Raw genomic sequence first — 27802 nt, 5'->3', positions numbered from 1 at the left:
TTTAGAACCAATCAGTTGTTCCATGTCCAGTTCTAACTGTTGCTTCCTGACCTGCATACAGATTTCTCAAGAGGCAGGTCAGGTGGTCTGGTATTTCCATCTCTTGAAGAATTTTCCAGAGTTTGTTGTGGTCCACACAGTCAAAGGCTTTGCATTGTCAATTAAAAAAAGCAATGCCTGTACTTAAAATATAAACCTTACATAAACTTCATCCTTCAGCACCATGACACATATTGATTCAGTAGAAGAATCTTTCTGGTCAGTGCCATTTTATGAATGGTAAAAACAAACAAAAATTTGAGAGAGAGAGGAAGGGAGAGCGAAAGAAGAGAGCGAGAAATATGTATGTGACGGTGCCTGGAAAACCTGTGGCACTGTAGCTCAGATGCAAGTCACACTGGCCAAGCAGGCCTGTTATAAGCTTTGTTGCCTATAGAGTGTTTCCTTTCTCAGTTTGCCTCTCCTTATTTTCTGGATTTTTAAGCAGCTACAGTTTTTCTCCAAGATCTGTCCCTGAATGTTTAGAGTAGGTCTTTGAAAAGGTGTTAGGTGATAATAGTCATTCCTTGAAAGAAAGGAAAATAATTGGTAAGGGAGAAAACTGGACTTGAATACCTATAGACCAAAAGTTAACCTTGAATGCTTTCAGAGTCTCAATCAAAAAAAAAATGATTTATAAAAGTGATGGTTGCATTCATATTAGCAATCAGCTTTTCAAAATGACTGGTGTATTTGCTAATATGCAAACTGAAGGAAGCATAATTTTTCACTTGGAGAATACACATTATGGAGATGCACCTTTGAAATCACAGAGTGTATTTCAGGGCTTAGTGAAACAAAAGATTTTCTGACTTAGTGTAGAAATAATTCAGTGAGAGAGTGACAGGTAAGGAGGGATTTTATTAGTGTAGGACACCTGTAAGAGATGCAAGCAGGCAGGCAAGGGAGTGCTTCCCTGAGAACTTAGTGGCTACATTTTTATAATCAAAGGAAAAATGGGGGGCGGGTGTTGGAAAGACCCTATCCTGTATCTTTCTTGAGTAGACATCAAGTTTCTGTCATAAACCACTCCTCCAGATTGGGCAAGGGAGTTTTTTTGTCCCTATACGGTCAAACTGAAACTGTCATGCTGCTACAGAAATAGACCAAAAGGCAGTAACATGCTAAAATATGATAAATCATTTCAGGTTTTGGTGGCTCAGACGGTAAAGCGTCTGTCTATAATGCGGGAGACCTGGGTTCGATCCCTGGGTCAGGAAGATCCCCTGGAGAAGGAAATGGCAACCCACTCCAGTACTCTTGCCTGGAAAATCCCATGGACGACGGAGCTTGGTGCAGGCCACTGTCCATGGGGTCGCAAAGAGCCGGGCATGACTGAGGGACTTCACTTTCTCTTTCACCTTTTCCTATAGTTTTGTTTCTAGTGAATGCGGAGAAGCATGTGCCAGGAATCGTTCACTTGCTGAGCTCACTGGGCAGGATGTGCATCTCATTCACCCTTGTTTCATTGTTTCTGTCACATGGCTGTATTGCTAAGCAAACCTGCTTTCTCGGATGATCTTTAATTTAAAGGCAATGGCACCCCACTCCAGTACTCTTGCCTGGAAAATCCTATGGACGGAGGAGCCTGGTAGGCTGCAGTCCACGGGGTCGCTAAGAGTCAGACATGACTGAGCAACTTCACTTTCACCTTTCACTTTCATGCATTGGAGAAGGAAATGGCAACCCACTCCAGTGTTCGTGCCTGGAGAATCCCAGGGACGGGGGAGCCTGGTGGGCTGCCATCTATGGGGTCACACAGAGTTGGACACGACTGAAGTGACTTAGCAGCAGCCTGTACTTTTTCAGTTTAATCACCTACTTTCTTCCTTTACTCTGTCCCTATCACCTTGAATTACTTAATCTTTAAAACATCGTTGTGGGTAGCAAAATATTATACCTCTATCCCTGCAGAGGAAAACAACAGAATGGGAAAAACTAGAGATCTCTTCAAGAAAATTAGAGATACCAAGGGAACATTTCATGCAAAGATGGGCTCAATAAAGGACAAAAATGGTATGGACCTAACAGAAGCAGAAGATATTAAGAAGAGGTGGCAAGAATACACAGAAGAACTGTACAAAAAAGATCTTCACGACACAGATAATCATGATGATGTGATCACTAATCTAGAACCAGACATCTTGGAATGTGAAGTCAAGTGGGCCTTAGAAAGCATCACTACGAACAAAGCTAGTGGAGGTGATGGAATTCCAGTTGAGCTGTTTCAAATCCTGAAAGATGATGCTGTGAAAGTGCTGTATTCAATATGCCAGCAAATTTGGAAAACTCAGCAGCGGCCACAGGACTGGAAAAGGTCAGTTTTCATTCCAATTCCAAAGAAAGGCAATGCCAAAGAATGCTCAAACTACCGCACAATTGCACTTATCTCACATGCTAGTAAAGTAATGCTCAAAATTCTCCAAACCAGACTTCAGCAATATACGAACCATGAACTCCCTGATGTTCAAGCTGGTTTTAGAAAAGGCAGAGGAACCAGAGATCAAATTGCCAACATCCGCTGGGTCATGGAAAAAGCAAGAGAGTTCCAGAAAAACATCTATTTCTGCTTTATTGACTATGCCAAAGCCTTTGACTGTGTGGATCACAGTAAACTGTGGAAAATTCTGAAAGAGATGGGAATACCAGACCACCTGACCTCTTGAGAAATCTGTATGCAGGTCAGGAAGCAACAGTTAGAACTGGACATGGACCAGACGGCTTCACAGCTGAATTCTACCAAAAATTTCGAGAAGAGCTAACACCTATCCTCCTCAAACTCTTCCAGAAAATTGCAGAGGAAGGTAAACTTCCAAACTCATTCTATGAGGCCACCATCACCCTAATACCAAAACCTGACAAAGATGTCACAAAAAAGGAAAACTACAGGCCAATATCTCTGATGAACATAGATGCAAAAATCCTCAACAAAATTCTAGCAATCAGAATCCAACAACACATTAAAAAGATCATACACCATGACCAAGTGGGCTTTATCCCAGGGATGCAAGGATTCTTCAATATCCGCAAATCAATCAATGTAATTCACCACATTAACAAATTGAAAAATAAAAACCATATGATTATCTCAATAGATGCAGAGAAGGCCTTTGACAAAATTCAACATCCATTTATGATAAAAACTCTCCAGAAAGCAGGAATAGAAGGAACATACCTCAACATAATAAAAGCTATCTATGACAAACCCACAGCAAACATTATCCTCAATGGTGAAAAATTGAAAGCATTTCCCCTAAAGTCAGGAACAAGACAAGGGTGTCCACTTTCACCACTACTATTCAACATAGTTCTGGAAGTTTTGGCCACAGCAATCAGAGCAGAAAAAGAAATAAAAGGAATCCAAATTGGAAAAGAAGAAGTAAAACTCTCACTGTTTGCAGATGACATGATCCTCTACATGGAAAACCCTAAAGACTCCACCAGAAAATTACTAGAGCTAATCAATGAATATAGTAAAGTTGCAGGATATAAAATCAACACACAGAAATCCCTTGCATTCCTATACACGAATAATGAGAAAGTAGAAAAAGAAATTAAGGAAACAATTCCATTCACCATTGCAACGAAAAGAATAAAATACTTAGGAATATATCTACCTAAAGAAACTAAAGACCTATATATAGAAAACTATAAAACACTGATGAAAGAAATCAAAGAGGACACTAATAGATGGAGAAATATACCATGTTCATGGATTGGAAGAATCAATATAGTGAAAATGAGTATACTACCCAAAGCAATTTACAAATTCAATGCAATCCCTATCAAGCTACCAGCCACATTTTTCACAGAACTAGAACAAATAATTTCAAGCTTTGTATGGAAATACAAAAAACCTCGAATAGCCAAAGCAATCTTGAGAAAGAAGAATGGAACTGGAGGAATCAACTTGCCTGACTTCAGGCTCTACTACAAAGCCACAGTCATCAAGACAGTATGGTACTGGCACAAAGACAGACATATAGATCAATGGAACAAAATAGAAAGCCCAGAGATAAATCCACACACATATGGACACCTTATCTTTGACAAAGGAGGCAAGAATATACAATGGAGTAAAGACAATCTCTTTAACAAGTGGTGCTGGGAAAACTGGTCAACCACTTGTAAAAGAATGAAACTAGATCACTTTCTAACACCGCACACAAAAATAAACTCAAAATGGATTAAAGATCTAAATGTAAGATCAGAAACTATAAAACTCCTAGAGGAGAACATAGGCAAAACACTCTCAGACATAAATCACAGCAGGATCCTCTATGATCCACCTCCCAGAATGCTGGAAATAAAAGCAAAAATAAACAAATGGGATCTAATTAAAATTAAAAGCTTCTGCACAACAAAGGAAACTATAAGCAAGGTGAAAAGACAGCCTTCTGAATGGGAGAAAATAATAGCAAATGAAGCAACTGACAAACAACTAATCTCAAAAATATACAAGCAACTTATGCAGCTCAATTCCAGAAAAATAAACGACCCAATCAAAAAATGGGCCAAAGAACTAAATAGACATTTCTCCAAAGAAGACATACGGATGGCTAACAAACACATGAAAAGATGCTCAACATCACTCATTATTAGAGAAATGCAAATCAAAACCACAATGAGGTACCACTTCACACCAGTCAGAATGGCTGCGATCCAAAAATCTGCAAGCAATAAATGCTGGAGAGGGTGTGGAGAAAAGGGAACCCTCCTACACTGTTGGTGGGAATGCAAACTAGTACAGCCACTATGGAGAACGGTGTGGAGATTCCTTAAAAAATTGCAAATAGAACTACCTTATGACCCAGCAATCCCACTGCTGGGCATACACACCAAGGAAACCAGAATTGAAAGAGACACATGTACCCCAATGTTCATCGCAGCACTGTTCATAATAGCCAGGACATGGAAACAACCTAGATGTCCATCAGCAGATGAATGGATAAGAAAGCTGTGGTACATATACACAATGGAGTATTACTCAGCCGTTAAAAAGAATTCATTTGAATCAGTTCTGATGAGATGGATGAAACTGGAGCCGATTATACAGAGTGAAGTAAGCCAGAAAGAAAAACACCAATACAGTATACTAACACATATATATGGAATTTAGGAAGATGGCAATGACGACCCTGTATGCAAGACAGGGAAAGAGACACAGATGTGTATAACGGACTTTTGGACTCAGAGGGAGAGGGAGAGGGTGGGATGATTTGGGAGAATGACATTCTAACATGTATACTATCATGTGAATTGAATCGCCAGTCTATGTCTGACGCAGGATGCAGCATGCTTGGGGCTGGTGCATGGGGATGACCCAGAAAGTTGTTATGGGGAGGGAGGTGGGAGGGGGGTTCATGTTTGGGAATGCATGTAAGAATTAAAGATTTTAAAATTTAAAAAATAAAAAACTAAAATTAAAAAAAAAAAAGAACTCTTGTAAGAAAAGAATAAGTATCTAATAGACTACTGCCATTCATGAGCATGTAAAAGTTCTAAGTAAAATGTTAGCAAACAGCATTCAACAATGAATAAAAATACCAATGCATCATGGTTAACATGAGATTGTTCTAGGAATGACTAATGTTGGGAAATCTATAAACACATTCACTTGTATTAATTAACCAAGTAAGAAATTTAAATTTGAATCATACAACAAAAACTTTTTCAATAAAACTTGGCAATCATTTATAATGAAAACTTGTACTGAACTATGATTAAGCAAGAACTCTCTTAACTGAATAAAGGAGAACTTGAAGAAGTCTACCAGAGAAACAGAATAATGAGAAACCTACACATATAAGGAAATGCAGTATATTGGAAAAGGAAAAAACAGAAAAGACTGGCAAAGATTAGCAGAAAAATTATAGTCTATTTAATAAGTGGTGCTGCTGTGTAAAGCAGTTCTCCCCATGGGAGAAAAAAAAAAGAGGGGGTGGAATTTCACCCTGCATCAAAAATAAAACTAATCTCCAAGTAATTTAAAGAATGATAACTAAATCAATAAAAATTTCAAAAATAAGGATGATATTTTTATGTCTACAGATGCAGGAAAGTTTTCTAAAACAACAACAACAACAAACAAACAAAAAAAAAAAGAACTGGACATGGAACAACAGACTGGTTCCAAATAGGAAAAGGAGTACGTCAAGGCTATATATTGTCACCTTCTTATTTAACTTATATGCAGAGTACATCATGAGAAACACTGGACTGGAAGAAACACAAGCTGGAATCAAGATTGCCAGGAGAAATATCAATAACCTAAGATATGCAGATGACACCACCCTATGGCAGAAAGTGAAGAGGAGCTAAAAAGCCTCTTGATGAAAGTGAAAGAGGAGAGTGAAAAAGTTGGCTTAAAGCTCAACATTCAGAAAATGAAGATCATGGCATCTGGTCCCATCACTTCAAGGCAAATAGATGGGGAAACAGTAGAAACGGTGTCAGACTTTATTTTGGGGGGCTCCAAAATCACTGCAGATGGTGACTGCAGCCATGAAATTAAAAGACGCTTACTCCTTGGAAGAAAAGTTATGACCAACCTAGATAGCATGTTCAAAACCAGAGACATTACTTTGCCAACTAAGGTCCGTCTGGTCAAGGCTATGGTTTTTCCTGTGGTCATGTATGGATGTGAGAGTTGGACTGTGAAGAAGGCTGAGCGCTGAAGAACTGATTCTTTTGAACTATGGTGCTGGAGAAGACTCTTGAGAGTCCCTTGGACTGCAAGGAGATCCAACCAGTCCATTCTGAAGGAGATCAACCCTCAGATTTCTTTGGAAGGAATGATGCTAAAGCTGAAGCTCCAGTACTTTGGCCACCTCATGCGAAGAGTTGACTCATTGGAAAAGACTCTGATGCTGGGAGGGATTGGGGGCAGGAGGAGAAGGGGACGACAGAGGATGAGATGGCTGGATAGCATCACGGACTCGATGGATGTGAGTCTGGGTGAACTCCGGGAGATGGTGATGGACAGGGAGGCCTGGCGTGCTGCGATTCATGGGGTCGCAAAGAGTCGGACACAACTGAGCGACTGAACTGAACTGATCCCCTCTCTAATGTGTTATGAAGAAGAGTGATATACAAATTAGAAATCTGAATAAGCTCACTTTTGCCAAAAAAAGCAAAAGAAGTGAAGGAGTAACTGGAAAGAGACCCCAGAAACAGAGCCAGGGTTAGTTTCTCATGGTGATCAGCTGTGAAGAGAGAGTTAGCAAATTAAATATACTTGCCTCTGTCAAATCATTACTTAAGCTTCCTCTATTTATCTAAGCTGGGCTTCCCAGGAGCTCAATAAAGTATCTGCCTGCCAATGCAGAGACACAGTTTTGATCCCAGGCTTGGGAAGATCCCATGGAGAAGGAAATGGCAACCCACTCCAGTGTTCTAGCCTGGGAAATCTGATGGACAGAGAAGCCTGGCAGGCTACAGCCCATGGGGTCACAAAGAGTCTACTGAACACAGACACATGCACCATCATCACCATCCTCCCCTCTTCTATTGCTTGCCAAATTGCTAGGAAATAATGCATCATGTAGATTTTAGTTTTATCCTTTGTTTTGTTCTTTCTTATTTTCCCTAACTCAGCAATCTCTTACAATTTATTTCACAACCATTGATAGACTTTCAGACCTGAATGGAAACCCAACACTACTTAACCTTTTTTACTCCAGTTCACTTACTATATTAATTTCTTCCCTGAACCCATGATCTTTTTATTGTCTGCTTAGTTTTGCCTCTCCTATTTGGAATAATACATTTTGCATTTGGAATAATATAATATCTAGCCTTTTCAGATGACTTTTTTCACTTAGTAATATAGATTTAAAGTTCTTCCATGTCTTTTCATGATTTCATGGCTCTTTTTTAAGAACTAAATAATCCATTGTCTTAGATATAACTCAATTTGTTTTTCCAGTCACCTACTGCTTACTCCTTGGAAGGAAAGTTATGACCAATTTAGATAGCATATTAAAAAGCAGAGACATTACTTTGCCAACAAAGGTCCATCTAGTTAAGGCTATAGTTTTTCCAGTGGTCATGTATGGATGTGAGAGTTGGATTATGAAGAAAGCTGAGCCCCGAAGAATTGATGCTTTTGAACTGTGGTGTTGGAGAAGACTCTTGAGAGTCCCTTGGACTGCAAGGAGATCCAACCAGTCCATCCTAAAGGAGATTGGTCCTGGGTGTTCTTTGGAAGGAATGATGCTAAAGCTGAAACTCCAGTACTTTGGCCACCTCCTGTGAAGAGTTGACTCATTGGAAAAGACTCTGATGCTGGGAGGGATTGGGGGCAGGAGGAGAGGGGGACGACAGAGGCTGAGATGGCTGGATGGCATCACTGACTCAATGGACGGGAGTCTGAGTGAACTCCGGGAGTTGGTGATGGACAGGGAGGCCTGGCATGCTGCGATTCGTGGGGTCACAAAGAGTTGGACACGACTGAGCAACTGAACTGAACTGACGTCCTAGTTACTTCCAATTTTTGGCAATAAGTTCCTGTGTGGACATGTTTTCAACTTCTTTGGGTAAATACCAAGGAACATAATTGCTGATCATATGTAAGAGTATATTTATTTTTGTAAGAAGCCACCAAACTGTCTTCCAAAGTAGCTGCCCATTCTGTATTCCCATAAGCAGTGAATGAGAGTCTCTGTTGCTCTACATCCTTGGCAGCACTTAATGATGTCAGTGTTCTGGATTTTGGCTATTTTAGTAGGTGTATCAGAGAAGGCAGTGGCACCCCACTCCAGTACTCTTGCCTGGAGAGTCCCATGGATGGAGGAGACTGGTAGGCTGCAGTCCATGGGGTTGCTAAGAGTCAGACATGACTGAGCGACTTCCCTTTCACTTTTCATTTTCATGCATTGGAGAAGGAAATGGCAGCCCACTCCAGTGTTCTTGCCTGGAGAATCCCAGGGACGGGGGAGCCTGGTGGGCTGCCATCTTTGGGGTTGTACAGAGTCGGACACAACTGAAGTGACTTAGCAGCAGCAGCAGCAGTAGGTGTATAATGGTATCTCATTTTAATTTGTATTTCTCTGATGATATATAATGTGGAGCATCTTTTCATATGCTTATTTGCCATCTGTGTATCTTCTTTAGTGAGGTTTCTGTTAAAGTATCCGGCCCATTTTAAAATCAGGTTGTTTGTTCTCTCATTGTAGAATTTCAAGAGTTCTTTGTATATTTTGGATAATAGTCCATTATCAGATGTATCATTTGTGAATTTTTCCCCTGATGTTGCTTTTGATCAGTATTGTTTACTGCCCTGACCAGATCTCTGATTTACAGCGTAGGTAAAGTTTTCACATGTCCTGGCCACGGATGTCATGCAATCTTTTTTTGGTACCAGTTAAACATTACACTATCCCTTGTAGTCCCATCTCTCAAGAGTCTACCCCTCTTATACCACATTAGCAGACATCAATCTAGATTCAGCTGCATAGCACAGAGGATTTGTTCCACGAGTGCCATGGCAAAATGCTGCAGCACACACGAGGGTGCTCATCTACTCAAACTTCTCATCTGAGGTGTCGTACTGTTGAGTCATAGAGACTAGAAATGATCTAAAGTCAGAGGTAGGCTTGGGATAAGAATTCAGGTTTCTCAGTTATGAGTCTAGCATTCTTTTCATTGCTTCCAGGCTAAAGGGGGAGAACTAAATAAGCACTTATAATTTCAAGCACTCAGTCATCATCCTGCAAAATGTGAAGTTACCAGCTTCTTGTTTTCTGAAAAACTGTGTGGCTTTCTCAGACTAAATTGAAAACATAATGTTATGCTTTGCATGGAGAAATTTAGAACTGACCCACCATCAATAGATAAGTTATGCTGAGCAGAGCTTCTAGGGAGGGATTTTTTATCTTATTTTATATTATATAAAATAGAATATTATATAAAAATATATCCCTATTTTATATTATGTAAAATATTTTTTATTTATTACTTAGTAATCAGTTTATTCTCTCTTGCCTTGTCATTTAGTCTTAGACTCTGAAATGTGGGTTCTCTGTATTGCAACAACATGACCCACAAGAGATTTTACTCAAGACTCTGCCCCCTGTAGTAACTAACAAATGTAAATCCCAGAGTGGCTTGTATCCAAACCACCTTTGGCCACATGGTTGGATAAGTAGCTAAATAAGGCCACTGGAAGAGCAAAATTAGCTAAGTTTTTGTCCATGATCTCACCAGTAACTTATGATGTCTTAATAAAGTCTTCCTTTTCCATATTTTCTCCCTACAAAGTTCTTTACAAAAGGGTCATTTCTACTCAGTTTTCAGAGTCTCTCCTATGATGACTATTTCTATAAAATAATTAGCCTGAAATAATACTTATGCTAGAGAGGTATATTTTGGGATGACAAATTCTGCTCCCCTTTGTATGCAAACATCTCACCTATGTGAAGTAAAACATTTATCCATCCATGAATAAAGTGGACCTGGATTAGTTGTCAGGGAAGAACAGTAACATGAAGGTTTAGAACATAGACAAGGGAGCTTCAGTGGGAGTATAGAGAGGGTCTGCTGGGGAGATTTCCAGGGTGGGGGCAAGGAAATAGGGAAAACTGGTTGTTGGGATAGGGAAGAGACACAGCATTAAAGCCATATTGACCTTCAGAAGTGGGAATAGGGATGTGAAAAGCTGTGTATGGGACTTTGAATATATCCTTTGGCTAAATTACAGTTCTGTCCAAGACTAGGCTTTATTGTACTAAAAACCACTCTGCTGCATATGGATGTTGCTCTGAGACTGAAATAAATGATCCTTACATACGTGGGTTCTGGCAGGTATGCGTCTGTGAATGTCATGTTTTTCTCAGTGGGTTAAGTCTTCATGGATAGGTATCAACCGTCTAGGTTCCAGCACTTTTGTGAACACATGTCATGTCACTTGGCAGTCATGGTATTTCCAAGCAAACTCCAAGTGAAACATGTGGGGAAGGCAGACAATACCCAGGGCTTTTCTTAACTAGCTCTATCTTTATTAAGATAGGCTGAACTGGCAGTTTCCACCCATGTGGCAGTAAAATGCAGGAAGCAGGGAGCCTCAGCTCCACTATAGACTGAGTTGAAGGGAAGTCTGGTTGCCTCCTTGACACGTTCTGATGATTTGATGCAGTTGTTTGCTGAGATGACATCCTGTTTATGAGTTTTCAAACTTAAAGAGGGAAGGAGTTATTAGTTTTTCCTCAGCGATATAATTTTAGAATCTCTGGGCCACAAATCTTTAAAGCTGTAGTTCTCATTTTAAACGGAAAAAAAAAAATCAGTGAAAACCTTGGTTTGGCTTCCTTCAAGCAGATAGTGTAAAGGTGTTCATTGTGCAGAAATTCCTTAAATTTCCAGACAAATGCCAGTGAATGCAGAAATGGGGAAAGGTTCCCTTTGGGCATTAAATTTCCCACATACATGATGAAGTCTAGGCTGTGTGTTCAGAAAAGAACATTTGCTATATGTGTGTATCTTTCTTCATTAGAACAGCTTAGAGTACAGGCTGATCTCTTTATTTCTTCCCTCCATAGAACTATAGCCGCTTCCATGTACACATAAATTATCTGTGTTCTTTTCTTGAGAGATTAAGTAGACTGGGAACTCTTCCACCTCCCCCTTGTCCATTTATTGATATTAACACTCAAAGCCATAGATAAATGCCAGGAGAGAGAGAAATCTGCAGAATAGAACCTAACATCACCCTTTCTCTCTCCACCTCCTACAACTGTGTCATTTTCTTGTCACTATTTTAAGTTATCTCAGTGTATCAAATCGAAAACAAGTTCATGTTATATAGACTTATAGGATAGATCATTATCTAAGTGGTTTTTTTTTTTTTTTCAAAAAAAACATACCAAATACTCTAGTATGTTTTCTATAACTACTGAATTTAACCCCTTGCATTTTTATTGGTTACAGTGCTATTAACTAAAATGAGAACATTTCATTTACTCCAAGTATCACCCCTGCGTAAGTCTGTCCCAAGCTGACCCCCTAAACATTACTCACCCTGCCTGTTATAATTAGACAAAGTAGAGTTCGTTGCTCCCCGCAGGAAGGGAGACCACCATCACTCAAAGCTTTGGCAGTGTCTTGGAGAAGGAAAGGCTGGGTCAGAATTTGTTGAGAGGTCAAGTTTGATTCAAGATGAGTCTTTCTAAGTAAGAGGGCTTAATTAGAACTACATAAGGATCACACAAGCAAGTGAAGAGGAACAAAAGAGCTTCTTGATGAGGGGTGAAGGAGGAGAGTGAAAGAGCTAGCTTAAAAGTAATATTAAAAAAACTAAGATCATGGCATCCAGCCCCATTACTTCATGGCAAATAGAAGGGGAAAAAGTGAAAGTAGTGACAAATTTCTTCTTGGGCTCTAAAATCACTGCAGATGGTGACTGCAGCCATGAAATCAGAAGGCGATTGCTTCTAGGCAGGAAAGCTATGATAAACCTAGACAGTATGTTGAAAAGCAGAGACGTTACTCCACTGACAAAGGTCCATACAGTCAAGGCTATGGTCTTTCCATGTAGTCATGTACGGTTGTGAGAGCCAGACCATAAAGAAGACAGAGCACCAAAGAATTGATGCCTTCAAACTGTGGTGCTGGAGAAGACTCCTGAAAGTCTCTTAGACAGTGAGGAGATCAAACTAATCAATCTTAAGGGAAATCAACCCTGAATAGTCACTGGAAAGACTGATGCTGAAGCTCCAGTATTTTGGTCATCTGATGTGAACAGCTGACTCATTGGAAAAGTCCCTGATGCTGGGACAGATTGAGGGCAGAAGAAGAGGGTGTCAGAGGATCAAAGGGCTGGATGGCATCACTGATGCAATGAACGTGAACTTAGGCAAACTTTGGGAGATGGTGAGGGACAGGGAGGCTTAGTGTGCTGCAGTCCATGGAGTCACAGTCGGACACGACTAGGGGATTGAACAGCAATAACAAGGATCACATACAATATAACCAGCCCATGATTGGTGGAAACAGCAACGTGTGAATTTGAAACAAGGGATTCACAGAACCATGGAGTTTAAACAATGGACATTTTTCATAAAGAGTTGATGGGTCCTGGGTCTTTGGGGAAATTCTTGTAATGAACAATCAAACCATTTGTCTGGACAGGAGACTCCTGGAAAAGAAATTCATGTTAGTGGGGACAGGAATAGCACAAGGTCATTCTCATTTAGACAGAAAGGTATGATTTTGGTTTTCAGTATCCAAACTGGGCTTCCCTGGTGGCTTGACAGTAAAGAATCCGCCTGCAATGCGGTAGACCTGAGTTCAGTCCCTGGGTTAGGAAGATCCTCTGGAGAAGGAAACAGCTACCCACTCCAGTATTCTTACCTGGAGAATTCCATGGACAGAGAAACCTGGCAGGCTTACAGTCCATGAGGTCGCAAAGGGCTGGACACGACTGAGCGATTTTCACTTTCACCCACGCTGACTGTGGGGTACAACATAGTAGTTCTCAGGTATACTCACATAACTTAATCCGGCAGAAAAAAGAGCTGATGTTTTCTTTGCAACTCCTTTTGGGCAGCATTTGACACCAGCCTTTTACTTTTCAGCATTTCTTTGCAATCATTTATTAGCTTATTAGCCTACTTCTTGTGTTATGGAAAATTAAAACAGGAAAGTTTCCTAAACAAATGCCCACCAGCAGTCACCACCAGAACCCTGCAACCAATCCTTTAAACCCAGAGGGGGCAGCAGAGGGAAGTCAAATTTCAAGCCTGATTATTTAAAACAGCAATCCATCATCTTGGGCAACTCTTAAGAGGCAACTGAAATCCTGGGTGCTGGTTGCTTTCCAAGAGCTGAAAATCCTCTGAAGCAGGCAGGAAATTGCTATCTTTTAAAAGTTTTAGCCCTGTCTTCAGACCACTTGTCTCTTTCCCTTTAAGTTGGAAGCAGAGAAATTATCTTGGATCATTGCAAGCTCCATTTTAGATTCTTTCCTAACCCAGTTCCCACATAGGATATAAATTCCATCCAATGCCTCTGACTTCCGTTTTTTCCCTCTCCAATATGTCAGTGAGTCACAGGAGGGTGCTCGGGAGCAGAGAGGCATCCTTAGCCAAAGAGACTGTCTCGGGGGTGAAGCACTGAGGATGCTTAACATTTGAAAGAAGTGTGAACACTGTATTTACATTTAAATTAAAATGGAAACTTCTTATAGGTTCTGTTTCTGAAAGGTGTGTGTGGCACATCTGCTGAGGTCTATTGTTTATTCATGCTGTAAATCCTTTGAAATGTGTTAAAATGCTTCCCACTCATTATAAAGCTCCTGCCACCCCTGGATTACGACTTTGATGTCACCAATCCTGCTTCAAAGGATTCTTTCTGGGCTATTAATCACAGTTTAGCCTCTGAAGATATCGCCAGAGAAAACATTTGGACATCTTTGTGCTAGACTTGCTAAAAACTTTGAAATCTTTAGTGTCTTGCAAATGCACAAATTGCAGCTTTTCCTTCCACTGACAACTTTTTATTTTGCTACAGAATCAAATGACATTTTAGGTAAAACAGATCTCTTAGTTTGGGGGGCTAAGGATGAGAGAGGAGATGAAAGGTAGGTGGAGAGGAAGGGAGAAGAGAGTTCCAGCAGGACACTCAGACCCTTCAAAGGCAAAAAGCAGTAGAAATCAGAGAGGCCAAGAGATGGACGTTCAAAGTGGAGTTGCCGTATCATTTTTTCTCATCTTTCATTAATTTTTTTTTTTACAAACCAGGGTTCACAGTAGCAAATTAGTGAAAGTCCCTGTTCTCTTGCCCTCTACTGAGACCGTGTGAACTGTTCATAGCAAATCATCATCATCAGTGCTCGTAACACGAAGTGAGCACTTTCCTTGTACCAGAGCTGGGCTGATAATGCTTTTCATGAATTATTTCATCTAGTGCCCATTACAGCCCTGAAAATTATGTAGTCATCCTCTTTCTGGTAGAGAGAGGCAGACACCTTTACATATGGAGATTCATTTCCTCTTGTAAAGGTTTCTTACAAAAGGGTAATTTCGGCTCAGTTTTCAGAGCCTCATGTGTGTCTATGTTTCTCAAAAATAACAACTTAAAATAATCAGTATGCCAAAGGGAGATATTTTATTCCTCTTCATTTATAATCTCCACTCAAACAAGTATGAGGTGTTATCTCATTGTGGCTTTGATTTACATTACCCTGTTAGTGATACTAAGAATCTTTTCATATACCTTCAGGCCATTTGTATGTCATCTTTGCAGGCATGTATATTCAAGTTCTTTGCCCATTTTTAAAATCAGCTTATTTTATTTTTTGCTGCTGAGTTGTAGGGCTTCCCTTGCGGCTCAGCTGGTAAAGAATCTGCCTGCAATGTGGGACACCTGGGTTCGATCCCTGGGTTGGGAAGATCCCCTGGCGAAGGGAAAGGCTGCCCACTCCAGTATTCTGGCCTAGAGAATTCCATGGACTATATAGTCCATGGGGTCGCAGAGAGTTGAGTTGTAGGAGTTCTTTATATATTTTGGAAACTAACCTCTTATGAGATAGATGGTTTTCTCCCATCTTTTTCCCCCTGTTGATGTACAGGGCCAATTTTCTATTTTTGCTTTTGTTGCCGGTGCTTTTGGTGTCTTACCTGAGAAATAATTGTCAAGACCAATGTTATGAAGCTTTCCCCTTATGCTTATGCAGTTTCTGGTCTTACATTTAAGTCTTTATTATGAGTTGATCTTCGAGTATGGTATAATACAGGGTTTCCGTTTCATTCTTTTGCATGTAAATGCCCAGTATTCACAGCACCATTTGCTGAAGAGGTAATCCTTTCCCCATTGTGTCATCTTAACACCCATATCAAAGATTATTTGACTATATGTGCATAGGTCTATTTCTGGGCTATCTGTTCTGTTCCACTGGTCTATATGTTTATCTTCATGTCAGTATTGTTTTGCCAGATTATTTCAACTACTATAGCTTTGTAATGTATTTTGAAATTAGGACATATAAGGCCTTCAGTTTTTTCTTTTCCTTCTGAAGATTGTTTTGGAGTCCTTTGGGGTTCCATATGAATTTTAGGATTTTTTCTATTTGTCCAAAACTATCATTGAGATTTTGATGGGGATTGCACTGAATTTGTAGATCTCTTTGGGTGGTGTGGACATTTTAACAATATTAAGCCTTCTAAGGGCTTTCCTTGTGGCTCAGAGGTTAAAGCATTTGCCTGCAAGGCAGGAGAGCTGGGTTCAATCCCTGGGTCGGGAAGATCCCTGGAGAAAGAAATGGCAACCCACTCCGGTATTCTTGCCTGGAGAATCCCATGGACGGAGGAGCCTGGTAGGTTACAGTCCACGGGATTGCAAAGAGTCAGAAATGACTGAGCGACTTCACTCACTCAAGCCTTCTATTCATGAACACAATGCAGGGTAACAGAATATGCCACCCCAAAATATGCCAGTTTGGCATAAGGATCATTTTAAGCTGAAAGCAATTGAAAAGGAGCAGATATAAGAAAAGTTCTCTGCCTTCCCTGCATTTGCCCAAAAGCAGGGCATAAATTTGTAAAAATGTGCCCCCTCTCCTCTCTACCAAAAAAGGCAGAAGTTAATCACCAGAGACAACTCTAGACCCTATCAACTCAGAGACAGCACTAGAGGAATCTGTATAATAAATTAGCCCTTATCTTATAATAGCTTCCCTATATATTTGTTGTTGTTTATATATTTGTTGTGGTGGTGGACTGTAGCCCACCACAGTCCGTGGAAAATCCATGGGATTTTCCAGGCAAGAATGGAGTGGGTTGCCATTTCCTTCTCCAGAGTATCGTCTTGACCCAAAGATAGAACCCACATCTCCTGCATTGGCAGGTGGGTTCTTTACCACTGAGTCACCAGGGAAGCCCTTCCTTATGCATCTACCCTTACCGTGATTTCCCACCCCTGGAACTCAAAGTTCTTCTCCTTTGTCTTTCACTTCTTTATCAGTTTATTGTTCTTGTGTTATAAGTCCAAGTTCTGACCACCCCTTTGAATTACTCGTCACTGAATAATCCTATATATATTTGCAATGCGTGCATTAGTAAACTTCTGATTATTTTCCTCTTGCTGCTCTATCCTCTGTCAGTCTAATTTGCAGGGCCCCAGCCAATGAACCTAAGGTGGGTATGTTGTAGGAAAAGGGACCCCTTCCAGGGCCCGAAACTGGGCTCTTGTCTAATACTTAGAAAGGAATTTTCTGAGGAGACACATCTGCTGACAAAGCAAGAGATTTTATTGAGAAAGGGCACCCGGGTGGAGAGCAGTAGGGTAAGGGAAGCCAGGAGAAGAGCTCTGCCACATGGCTTGCAGTCTCGGGTTTTTTGGTGATGGGATTAGTTTCCGGGTTGTCCTTAGCCAATCATTTTGACTCAGAGTTCTTCCTGGTGGTGCACGCCTTGTTCAGCCAAGATGGATGGCAGAGAGAAGGATTCTGGGAGGTGGGCGAACAGGCGGTGTCTCCTTTTGACCTTTCTCAAACTTTTCTGGTTGGTAGAGGCTTATTAGCTCCCTGTTCCTTACCAGGACCTCCTGTGATAAAACAACTCATGCAAATGGTTACTATGGTGCCTGGCCAGGGTGGACGGTTTCAATCAGTGTGCTTCCCCTAACAGGTAGAGGAAAAAGTATATTTTTTTCTCCCTCACAATGGAATAGCTTTCCATTTATTTGTGCCTTTGTTGGTTTCTTTCAGGAGTGTTGTATAGTTTTCAGTGTATAAATTTTCACCTCCTTGGTTAAGTTTACTCGTAATTATTTTTATTCTTATTGATGCTATTGTAAATGGAACTGTTTTCTTAACTCCCTTTTCAGATTTTCATTGCTAGTGTATATAAATGCCACTGATTTTTTTATATGTTGATTGTATATCCTACAACTTTGAAATCACTTGCTAGTGCGTGTATATGACTGGTGGCTCAGAGGTTAAAGCATCTGCCTCCAATGCGGGAAACCCGGGTTCGATCCCTGGGTCAGGAAGATCCCCTGGAGAAGGAAATGGCAACCTACTCCAGTATTCTTGCCTGGAGAATCCCATAGACAGAGGAGCTTTGTAGGCTACAGCCCACGGGGTCACAAAGAGTCGGACACGACTGAGTGCCTTCACTTTCACTTTCACCTTCACATATGTAAGATGATGTCATCTGTGAATGGAGATAATTGTACTTCTTACTTTGCAATTTGGATGCCTTTAATTTCCATTTCTTGCCTAACTGACCTAGCTAGGGCTGCCAGTATTGTGTTGAATAGAAGTGGTGAGAGCAGACATTCTTGTCTTGTTCCTAATCTTAGAGGAAAAGCTTCCAGTTTTTCACTGTTGAGTACATGAGTTATAGGATTTTCATATATGGTTCTCTTATGTTATAGTAATTCCCTTCAATCTCTAGTTTGATCCCTGGGTTGGGAAGATCCCCTGGAGGAGGCCGTGGCAACCCACTCCTATATTCCTACCTGGAGAATCCCATGGACAGAGGAACCAGGCAGTCTACAGTCCATGGGTCGAAAAGAATCAGACACGACTGAGTGACTTAGCACTAGTTTGTTAAGTGAATGTGAGACTTTGTGCTTTCTTATTTGCTTTTTAAACTAATATAAATTTAATTTATATTACAAATGATAGCTTATAAATATTATATTTTACTTATAATTTATATCATTGAGTTTCAAAATTTTTCCAGATGTTTCATGTTCAGGGCACATCATTTAGAACATTCTGAAAAATACAGGGACTCAAAGGGAAAAATTACTTATCATACTATTCTTTAACTTTTCCTTTGCCTTAATTTTTTGTCTTCTTTGCACAGGTAACTTGGCCCAGACAAGAGCCAGGGTAACAGCAGCCTCAAGATCTTTGCCTCCACATTTCAGTTCTGGGAGACTCAAGGTGAGTAGTAGGTTTGTACCCAAAATACTGTGGACCACAAGACGTTCCCACCCTAGGGATCATCCTAGGTGGGCAGTATTTGTTTCCTTTATCTGACCCACTACCTGGGAAGTCTAGAATAGAGACTGAGGCATTTAGGAATTTGGGGTTAAGAGATTTGAAGCATCATCATGGAATCCTTTACAATCCTGTGTCAGGGGAAAAATTTTTTCCTCTACCCTCTTAAGTTCAGTGTTTGATGACTGAATTCAACTTGAACTGACAGATTAGCAAGACAAAAAAACCCCATATTTTAATCATATACATACAGAAGTTCACCAAAAAGTGACTCTAAGGGCCAGTTAGATTTTGGGGTTTCTATGCCATCTTAATAGGAGATGAAGAGAGGAAGAAGGACACTTCTGGGACAATCAGTGACTTTTGGGAAAAATAAATGGTCCTTTAGGAAAATAAATGAGAAGTATAACAGTTATATATGACAGTATCTATTTAGGCAATTTCTTATCCCAGTGCTGACTTCTCATCTCTGGTGATGGGAATCAATCTTCTCTGATTGCAAAGCTCCCAGGAAGGGGATTTATGACAGTTGAATTATTTTTGGAGGCTTTGCTTTTAGGCAGATAAGGGGAGTTCAGAAAAGCTTCTTCTTGCAACTCTTGTTACTTATATGTCTTCAGTTCAAAATAATCCTCATGCCACGTGGCATATGCAGACCCCTTTACCTGATTCTCAGAAATACTGCTTAAGTTTATAGAACAATGACACTTGGAAAAAAGTCCATCTGGGAAGATATAAGGGCTTCCCAGGTGATGCTAGTGGAAGAGAACCCACCTCCCAGTGCAGGAGATGTAAGAAAAGCAGGTTCAATCCCTGGATTAGGAAGATCCCCTGGAGGAGGGCATGGCAACCCACTCCAGTCTTCTTGCCTGGAGAATCCCATGGATAGAGGAGCCTGGCGGGCTTCCATCCATGGCGTTGCAGAGTTGAACACAACTAAAGCAACTTAGCTCACATGCACATCCACATCCACAGGAAGAAGTGCACACATGCCACTTTTTCTGGAAGTTATCACCAACGTACAGAGGAGGATAATAAAAGGAGCCAGCAGGGAGGAAAGAAACCAAACCCCCTTCTATTACTCTGCTTTGCTCTCTGAAAAATGAGTGATGCACTTATCCATGCAAAGAGGGTGTTAGACAAGTTGCTAAATATCCTGCTGTAAAATATTTGTAACTCTTCCATTCTTCCTGCTAATGTTTAGCCCAAATCTCAAGGAATGGCTCCTTAATATTCATTGTGTATGCTAGTGTTATGCCCAAGTCGCGAAATCTCCCAATGACCACCAGGGAGCCGATATCCGATGCAAAAGCAAGAGAGTTTTTATTACCAAGCTCGAGCTGGGGCTCCCACCTATACCGACGCAGCAGCTATAGGGAGGAGCCCTGAGCTCTGGGTTACATTGCTTATATAGGGTATTATCCCGCGAAAAATTCAAACAACGGGAGTCTCCGGGTCTGATTGGTCACCTTCTGGTGAAGGGTTAGGTGTTGAGTTCTGATTGGTTCTCCTTTCCCAGGCTTGACTCGAATTTCCCCTGGCTGGCCAAGGGTTCTGATTGGTTCAGAGGTGGTGGGGTGAGGTCAGGGGATTTCCAAAGGCTCTTTTCCCGGAACCTTACAAAATGGAGTAGCTTAGATTCTTCACTAGCAGCAAGAAATAATGATCTGAAAGGTGAGGGGATAATAAACAGGTCATGTCTCTGAATTTTCTTACCCTTTGTTTATACTGAATATTAAATGATTAAAGAATAATCAATACAACCACATATAATACATGAATATTACCCCCAAATTGATAGAGACATACATATCTATACTCACTTCCTCTGAGAATAAAAGACCTGCACATAGTAAGGATTCAGATCATCTTTGTTAACAGTAATTCTTACATCCACATTGTTAGCACAATCCTATAGAATATTCTACTTATCAACCATGTGTGCTTGTGGCAGGATATTAGGGCTGTTTAACATGAGTTATGTGGGACCCTAGGTCAGGTTTACAGAGGGGTTTCGGTGGTTCTGAGAGTCTCTAGATATTATATGTAAATGTTGTTTGTGTTCAATGCACTTGATTCTCGTTATTCACAAAAGTTATGTTCTATGAGGCTTCTGTGAATGCTGAATCAGCAAATCTTGAAGCATTGCTCCTAGAAGAAATACATGGTTAGGCTCCTGCAAGCCTCTGGTCACAATACTGTTGTCAACTGATTAATATATAACCTGTATTGTATGTGTTTCTCTTTAAAAACATTGTATTTAATACAGTTGACCCTTGAAGAACATGGAGGTTAGGGACACCAACCCTCCATATAGTCAAAAACCCACTAATAACTTTACAGTGGGCTCTCTGTATCCACAGTCCTACAGATGCAGATTCAGTAAACCATGGATTGTGTAGTAGTACTATATTTACTATTGAAAAAAATCTGGACCTAAGTGATCTGTGTAGTTCAAACCTCTGTGGCTGAAGGGTCCACTGTAGATACTTCTTACAAATAATTAACGATATGCCGTATTTCTTTGTATAAACATTATTTCAAATACAGTATTTGTGTCATTGAACTCAAGGCCACCAGCACTGTGACTCATGCCTGAGTGAAGCTAAACTAACACACAAATATGTTCCAACAGGCACATCATAGCCTTCTTACACTTAGGAACTCTCGACAGGACTTCAGTACTGTGATTAGGTGCTATTTTGAACAGTGTAATCACCAGTCAAAAGCACAAAAAAAGGAAAAATTCTGGCACTTAAGTACACCTTGAAAAAAGATACTTGCTTATGGTGTGAGAGCTGGAACAGGAAGGCAGAGAGAGTGTCACTTTGTTCAACCTCAGCTGGGAGCATGCACACCCGGGTATCAGTTTCCACCTCTCTGCATGTCTGTAAGGGACCATGAAAGCATGTGAGCATTGATTGATTTGGAGATTAAAAATACATTTCTACAAGTAGGCAGATTCACCAATATAGATCTACAAATAATGAGGATCAACCATATGTGTGGGTTTTTTTGGAGTTATTGGCTTCCAAAGACTCCTTCTCCAATACTTTGGCCACCTGATGTGAAGAACTGACTCATTGTAAAAGACCCTGATGCTGGGAAAGATGGAAGGTGAGAGGAGAAGGGGATGACAGAGGATGAGATGGTTGGATGCCATCACTGACTCAATGGACATGAGTTTGAGTAAACTCCAGGAGTTGGTGATGGACAGGGAGGCCTGGCTTGCTGCAGTCAATGGGGTCGCAAAGAGTCGGACATGACTGAGCAACTGAACTGATGGACTGAGACTCCTCCTAAAAAGGATCATGACCCAAGAAAACCATGAGAGTCTCCTGCGTACTATTCAATATCAGCCCATATTCCCCTCCTTTGCTCAGTTTGATGTTTTGACCTCTGGATTCTGCTAGGACCTATTCCTCTGCCTTCCACACTCCCTATCCACACATTGTTATCTCCTTCCCTACACTGCCTATGTGAAAAGTGTGCCCTCTAGTGTGTGGCATGTATTTACATCACTACTATATATATATATATATATATATATATATATGTGAGATGAAAATGACTAGAGATTTATTTTCCCTTGGAGAGAAGATGAGTTGAAAATTCTAATTAAGGCATCAGAAAATATGAGGGTAATAACAGCAATACAAAGCTCCACCAATTCCTCTCTGCCTTATCCAAGAAAAAGTAGAAGAGGTGGCCCTGCAGGAAGCTAGCCTCCACCACATTAGCACCCCCACACTGGGCTGGTGTCAGCACCAGCCTTGCTTCCTCATTCAGTGCCATGGAGACTTTTGAAGGGAGTGATGCCGTAGGGGCTTTTTCCTTAAGAAGATGGATGCATCACTTGATAGCAATAAAAATTTTTGACCAAAGGCTTTGTCAATAGGCTAAATATAAACACTTCAGAGGTTTGGAGATGCAAATAGTAGGTACTTACTGAGACCAAAGGAAAAAATTCCTCCAGTTTTTCATTTATTACTGAGATGTAGATGGTTTTCAAAGCTTTTTGGAAGTTATGTCTTCATCCTAGAGTAAATTTAGTTGACAGATGAGGCAAATCTTTTTAATAATACTGTGCTTTCAAACTGATTTTTATAACATAACAAATCACACATAAAGGCATTATATTATGTTTAAGGAGTAGGTTTTGGAATCAGAACTGGGTTCAGACTTAGGCATGGCCAGTTACTGGCTACAAGACTCTGGGAAATTTACCTAAAATCTTTGAGCGTTAACTTCCTTATATGTAGAATAGTAGTAACAATGATGTTTACCTCATATTGTCCTTTTGAGAATTCATTGACATAATGTAGGCAAAGTGTTTAGTATAGTGATTTCACATTGGAAACAATAAATGTTTTATTACTCATGTTTTGGTAACCATCTAAAATTCCATGTGTGTAGTCCATATGTATACGGATGCTTGCTCATTTCCTATGGGCCTGGAGTCTGTACCACAAACTGTAAAGCTTATTCATGACTACTTTGAAGGCTAACTAGCACCACTCACAAGGAATCGGGCAGGACATTTGTCATGTGGGCTTTCTGGACAAAGCAAGCTTGATTAGCTCCAGTTGGCTTATATGGTTATCAATTGGTCGTGTAGAAGAAGGGTATACTGGGTTAGACAGATGATGTTTTTATCTAGAATATTGGTTATACTGATCATTTTGAAACTGGTTTCATTGGAAGTATTTTCTCTGCCAGTAAATAAAAAGATTTCCTTGCTGTGTTGCATGAGAGCTAGTACTCACCTTGCTGCTAAGTTACTTCAGTTGTGTCCAACTCTGTGCGACTCCATAGACGGCAGCCCACCAGGCTCCCCTGTCCCTGGGATTCTCCAGGCAAGAACGCTGGAGTGGGTTGCCATTTCCTTCCCCAGTGCATGAGAGTGAAAAGTGAAAGTGAAGTCGCTCAGCACTCACCTTATTCCATGAAATAAAAACCCAGCATCCTTAATGTTGATTATTGTTGTTCAGTTGCTAAGTCATGTCCGACTCTTTGCAACCCCATGGATTACTAAACTAAAACCAAATCAAACATGGTAATAAAGGAAGGGGAACTGACTGACCTTTTCTGTGTGCATGCATGTGCAAGGCAGTGGTTTTTAAATAACACAGACTTTGGAAAGTTAAATAATAAGTCAAAGTCCACATAGCTATTAAGCACAGGAGCCAGAATTTGAACCAAGTGTGTCCAATTCCAAGCCCTGGGCCCTATAGCACAAACCCCCTGAGGCTTGGAAGCTCTCCCAACCTCTTTTCTTCCTATCTGAGGTAAAAATTTATAAGAATCTACAGAAAAGACTTCTTTGTTGTTGTTGTGAAATCCCCGCCTTTGGAAAGAACAATTTGCTAGATGATGGCTTCAATAGAATCTACTTTCTGGATCATTTCTAAGAAACTTTATTTTTTTAATTAAAACCATTAACTGGGGGCTTCCTGGGCAGCTCAGATGGTAAAGAATCAGCCTGCAATGCAGGATTCTTAGTTGCTAAACCTAGGTAGATAAGATCCCCTGGAGAACCCATTCCAGTATTCTTGCCTGGAGAATCCTATGGACAGAGGAGCCTGGTGGGCTACAGTCCATGGAGTCCAAAAGAGTTGACATGACTGAACAACTAACACTTAGCTTTAACGAAATCAGTTCAGAAAAACAAGCTCTTAATTTAGACAATAACCTTTGCATCTCTTTTGGCTTTGAGTTTTTTGCAGTTCTGTAGAGTTCATGGTGGGCTTCCCTGGTGACTCAGCAGAAAAGAATCTGCCTGCAATGTAGGAGCCGCTGGAGATGCAGGTTCTATCCCTCAGGAATAGCCCCTGGAGGGAAGGCATGGAACCCACTCCATGGGTTCCATGGCCTGGAAAATCCCATGGACAGAGGAGCCAGTCCATAGGGTCAAAAAGAGTTGAACACAACTGAAGCAGCTTAGCACAGCACAGCACAGAGTTCATGGTAGGGCCCAACGCAGACAAAGACCTCCTACTTTAAAAGTTCAAGAGAGGCAACTTCTGGTACGTCCCTTGTCCAAAGTGCAAGTCCCTCTTTTAGATCCACTCCATACATAGTTCAGTTCAGTTCAGTCGCTCAGTCGTCTCCGACTCTTTGTGACCCCATGAATCGCAGCACGCCAGGCCTCCCTGTCCATCACCAACTCCCAGAGTTCACTCAGACTCATGTCCATTGAGTCAGTGATGCCATCCAGCCATCTCATCCTCTGTCGTCCCCTTCTCCTCCTGCCCCCAATCCCTCCCAGCATCAGAGTCTTTTCCAATGAGTCAACTCTTTGCATGAGGTGGCCAAAGTACTGGAGTTTCAGCTTTAGCATCAGTCCTTCCAAAGAAATCCCAGGGCTGATCTCCTTCAGAATGGACTGGTTGGATCTCCTTGCAGTCCAAGGGACTCTCAAGAGTCTTCTCCAACACCACAGTTCAAAAGCATCAATTCTTCAGCGCTCAGCCTTCTTCATAGTCCAACTCTCACATCCATACATGACCACAGGAAAAACCATAGCCTTGACTAGACAGACCTTAGTTGGCAAAGTAATGTCTCTGCTTTTTAATATGCTATCTAGGTTGATCATAACTTTCCTTCCAAGGAGTAAGCGTCTTTTAATTTCATGGCTGCAATCACCATCTGCAGTGATTTTGGAGCCCCAAAAAATAAAGTTTGACACCATTTCCACTGTTTCCCCATCTATTTCCCATGAAGTGATGGGACCAGATGCCATGATCTTCAATGTTGAGCTTTAGGCCAACTTTTTCACTTTCCTCTTTCACTTTCATCAAGAGGCTTTTGAGTTCCTCTTCACTTTCTGTCATAAGGGTGGTGTCATCTGCATATCTGAGGTTATTGATATTTCTCCTGGCAATCTTGATTCCAGCTTGTGTTTCTTCCAGCCCAGCGTTTCTCATGATGTACTCTGCATAGAAGTTAAATAAGCAGGGTGACAATATACAGCCTTGACGTACTCCTTTTCCTATTTGGAGCCAGTCTGTTGTTCCATGTCCAGTTCTAACTGCTGCTTCCTGACCTCCATACAGATTTCTCAAGAGGCAGGTCATGTGGTCTGGTATTCCCATGTCTTTCAGAATTTTCCACAGTTTATTGTGATCCGCACAGTCAAAGGCTTTGGCATAGTCAAATATACATATACAGGGGAACTTCATAACTATGCAAATACCCTTTGCCAGTCCAAGGGACCCTTGACCAACCCAAGACCTTTCCAAATTCTAAAATTAGAAGGTACCCCAATAGTATATTATTTATTCTTTAAAATATAGTACTAGATATGTAGGTGGTGGACTATAGACATGCATTAACATTTCCAAGTTATATAAAGCAGAATAGGTTTTTTCTACCCAAGAGTTACTTTGTATGTGAGTATAACAGCAGAACTTAAAGTCCTGCTGGGTGATTACTAAAACTGAATCAAACATGGTAATAAAGGAAGGGGAACTGACTGACCTCATGTGTGTGTATGTGCACGTAGCAGTGGTTTTTAAATAACACAGGCTTTGGGAAGTTAATAATACTTCCAGCCCTGTATCTTGCATTGCAAACTGGTGCTTCATTCTGTATTTTTCCAACTTGCTACAGGGGATGGGTATTGATCTTGAAAACAATACATATCACACCTTTAAATTTATATCTTAGCAGAATTAATATGCATCAAAGATTTTCCTGATCCCTAAACTGTTGTATTCTCAAATGCCAAGGGTCTGGTGTATTTTCTGAAGAATGGTAACAGATAAATTCTACTAATAAGAGAAATACGGATGAGTTTCCCAGCTGCCCCTTCACAGTGTATTAGAGCCTAGGGGGCTGGCACTAGCCGGCTAATTTGAATAAAAAGGGAGGGAAATGAAGGAGGAAAAGCAGAGTTCAAAGCAAGCTGTGGTTCTTCAGGGAGGATCTCTGAATAAAAAGAAATAGTGGAAAAATTCTCAAAAGTTGTGTGTGTGTATGAAAGTCAGGTGGGGAGAAAGAAAATAAGGAGAAAGAATGTTTAGGAAAACTGTCAGAATTTACAGTTTGGCCAAAGGCAGACCATAGCCAAGATCTTTCTTGCTTCAGTCCTGATTAGCTTTCTCTGAATCTCACCAGTGCTAAGCTGTGTCCTCCTAGTGAGGGTGAGATAGGGAAGGAACCTTCCGTATCGTCCCTGCAGGTAGCGCCATCGGACCTATGCAGGTAGGGCGGGTATGTTGTGTTTCTTCTTTTCTATGTGAGAGCAACCTTCCTTTCCAACACAGAGCTGTCATTTCCTCCTTTCTCATTAAAAAAACAAAACCAGCTACAGGCGGTTGTACTGTCGCTCAGCTACATCCAGATGAAACGGCGGCTCTGGGAACAGATCCAGTCTGCAGCCTAGAGAAAGAAAGCTGCACTGTCCCTGCTCGTGGCGCTTTGCTCAGAGACACCCTCAGATTCCTGCTCACTATTTAGGTTGCTTTTCTAGTTTGAAAACTTAGTTCCATGTTTATTCCCCTTCTTAAACAGACCTGTTTTCTTTATACAAGCCAGTTGAAGCGTTTTCTTCAGTTTTGCAAACAGTCCCCTAAATGCCCCTCAAGTAAGTCTCGTTATTCAGCCACCTCCCACGGCCCCGTCCCTTCTAAGTAGCCTCTTCTCACTGTTGCTGAACAAGGCTGCAGACATCCTCACGCTGCGGGGAGGTAGCTGCCTGGACTGCAGTCCACTGAGTGGAACGCACATGCTGACAGCAGCTTCTTCCAGTTCAAGTGTTCCTGCTCCATACCCTGGCCACCTGTTCCCAGCAGACGGGAGGCTGGTGCTGAAATG

The 27802-nt window shown here is 41.0% G+C and overlaps 1 protein-coding gene and 1 long non-coding RNA gene across 2 annotated transcripts in view; one reads left to right on the top strand and one right to left on the bottom strand.

Moving 5' to 3' along the window:
- The window catches only part of MYO3B (myosin IIIB), a 275064-nt gene that overhangs the window by 70607 nt on the left and 176655 nt on the right, over positions 1–27802 (top strand). The window contains exon 17 of the mRNA XM_069575180.1: positions 18849–18928. Coding sequence (XP_069431281.1) covers positions 18849–18928 — 80 coding nt within the window. The remainder of the gene's footprint in view (positions 1–18848; positions 18929–27802) is intronic.
- Positions 20285–24079, bottom strand: LOC138433897 (uncharacterized). The gene is made up of 4 exons (XR_011254502.1): positions 23923–24079; positions 22935–23023; positions 21770–21873; positions 20285–20652 (listed from the first exon to the last, which is right to left on the bottom strand). It is a non-coding gene; the product is annotated as an uncharacterized lncRNA (long non-coding RNA).

This window comes from Ovis canadensis, chromosome 2 (assembly GCF_042477335.2).
Source record: "Ovis canadensis isolate MfBH-ARS-UI-01 breed Bighorn chromosome 2, ARS-UI_OviCan_v2, whole genome shotgun sequence".
In the NCBI taxonomy this organism is placed as follows: domain Eukaryota; kingdom Metazoa; phylum Chordata; class Mammalia; order Artiodactyla; family Bovidae; genus Ovis; species Ovis canadensis.
Note: the sequence above shows the minus strand (reverse complement) of the source record. Positions and strands in the feature narration are given on the sequence as shown.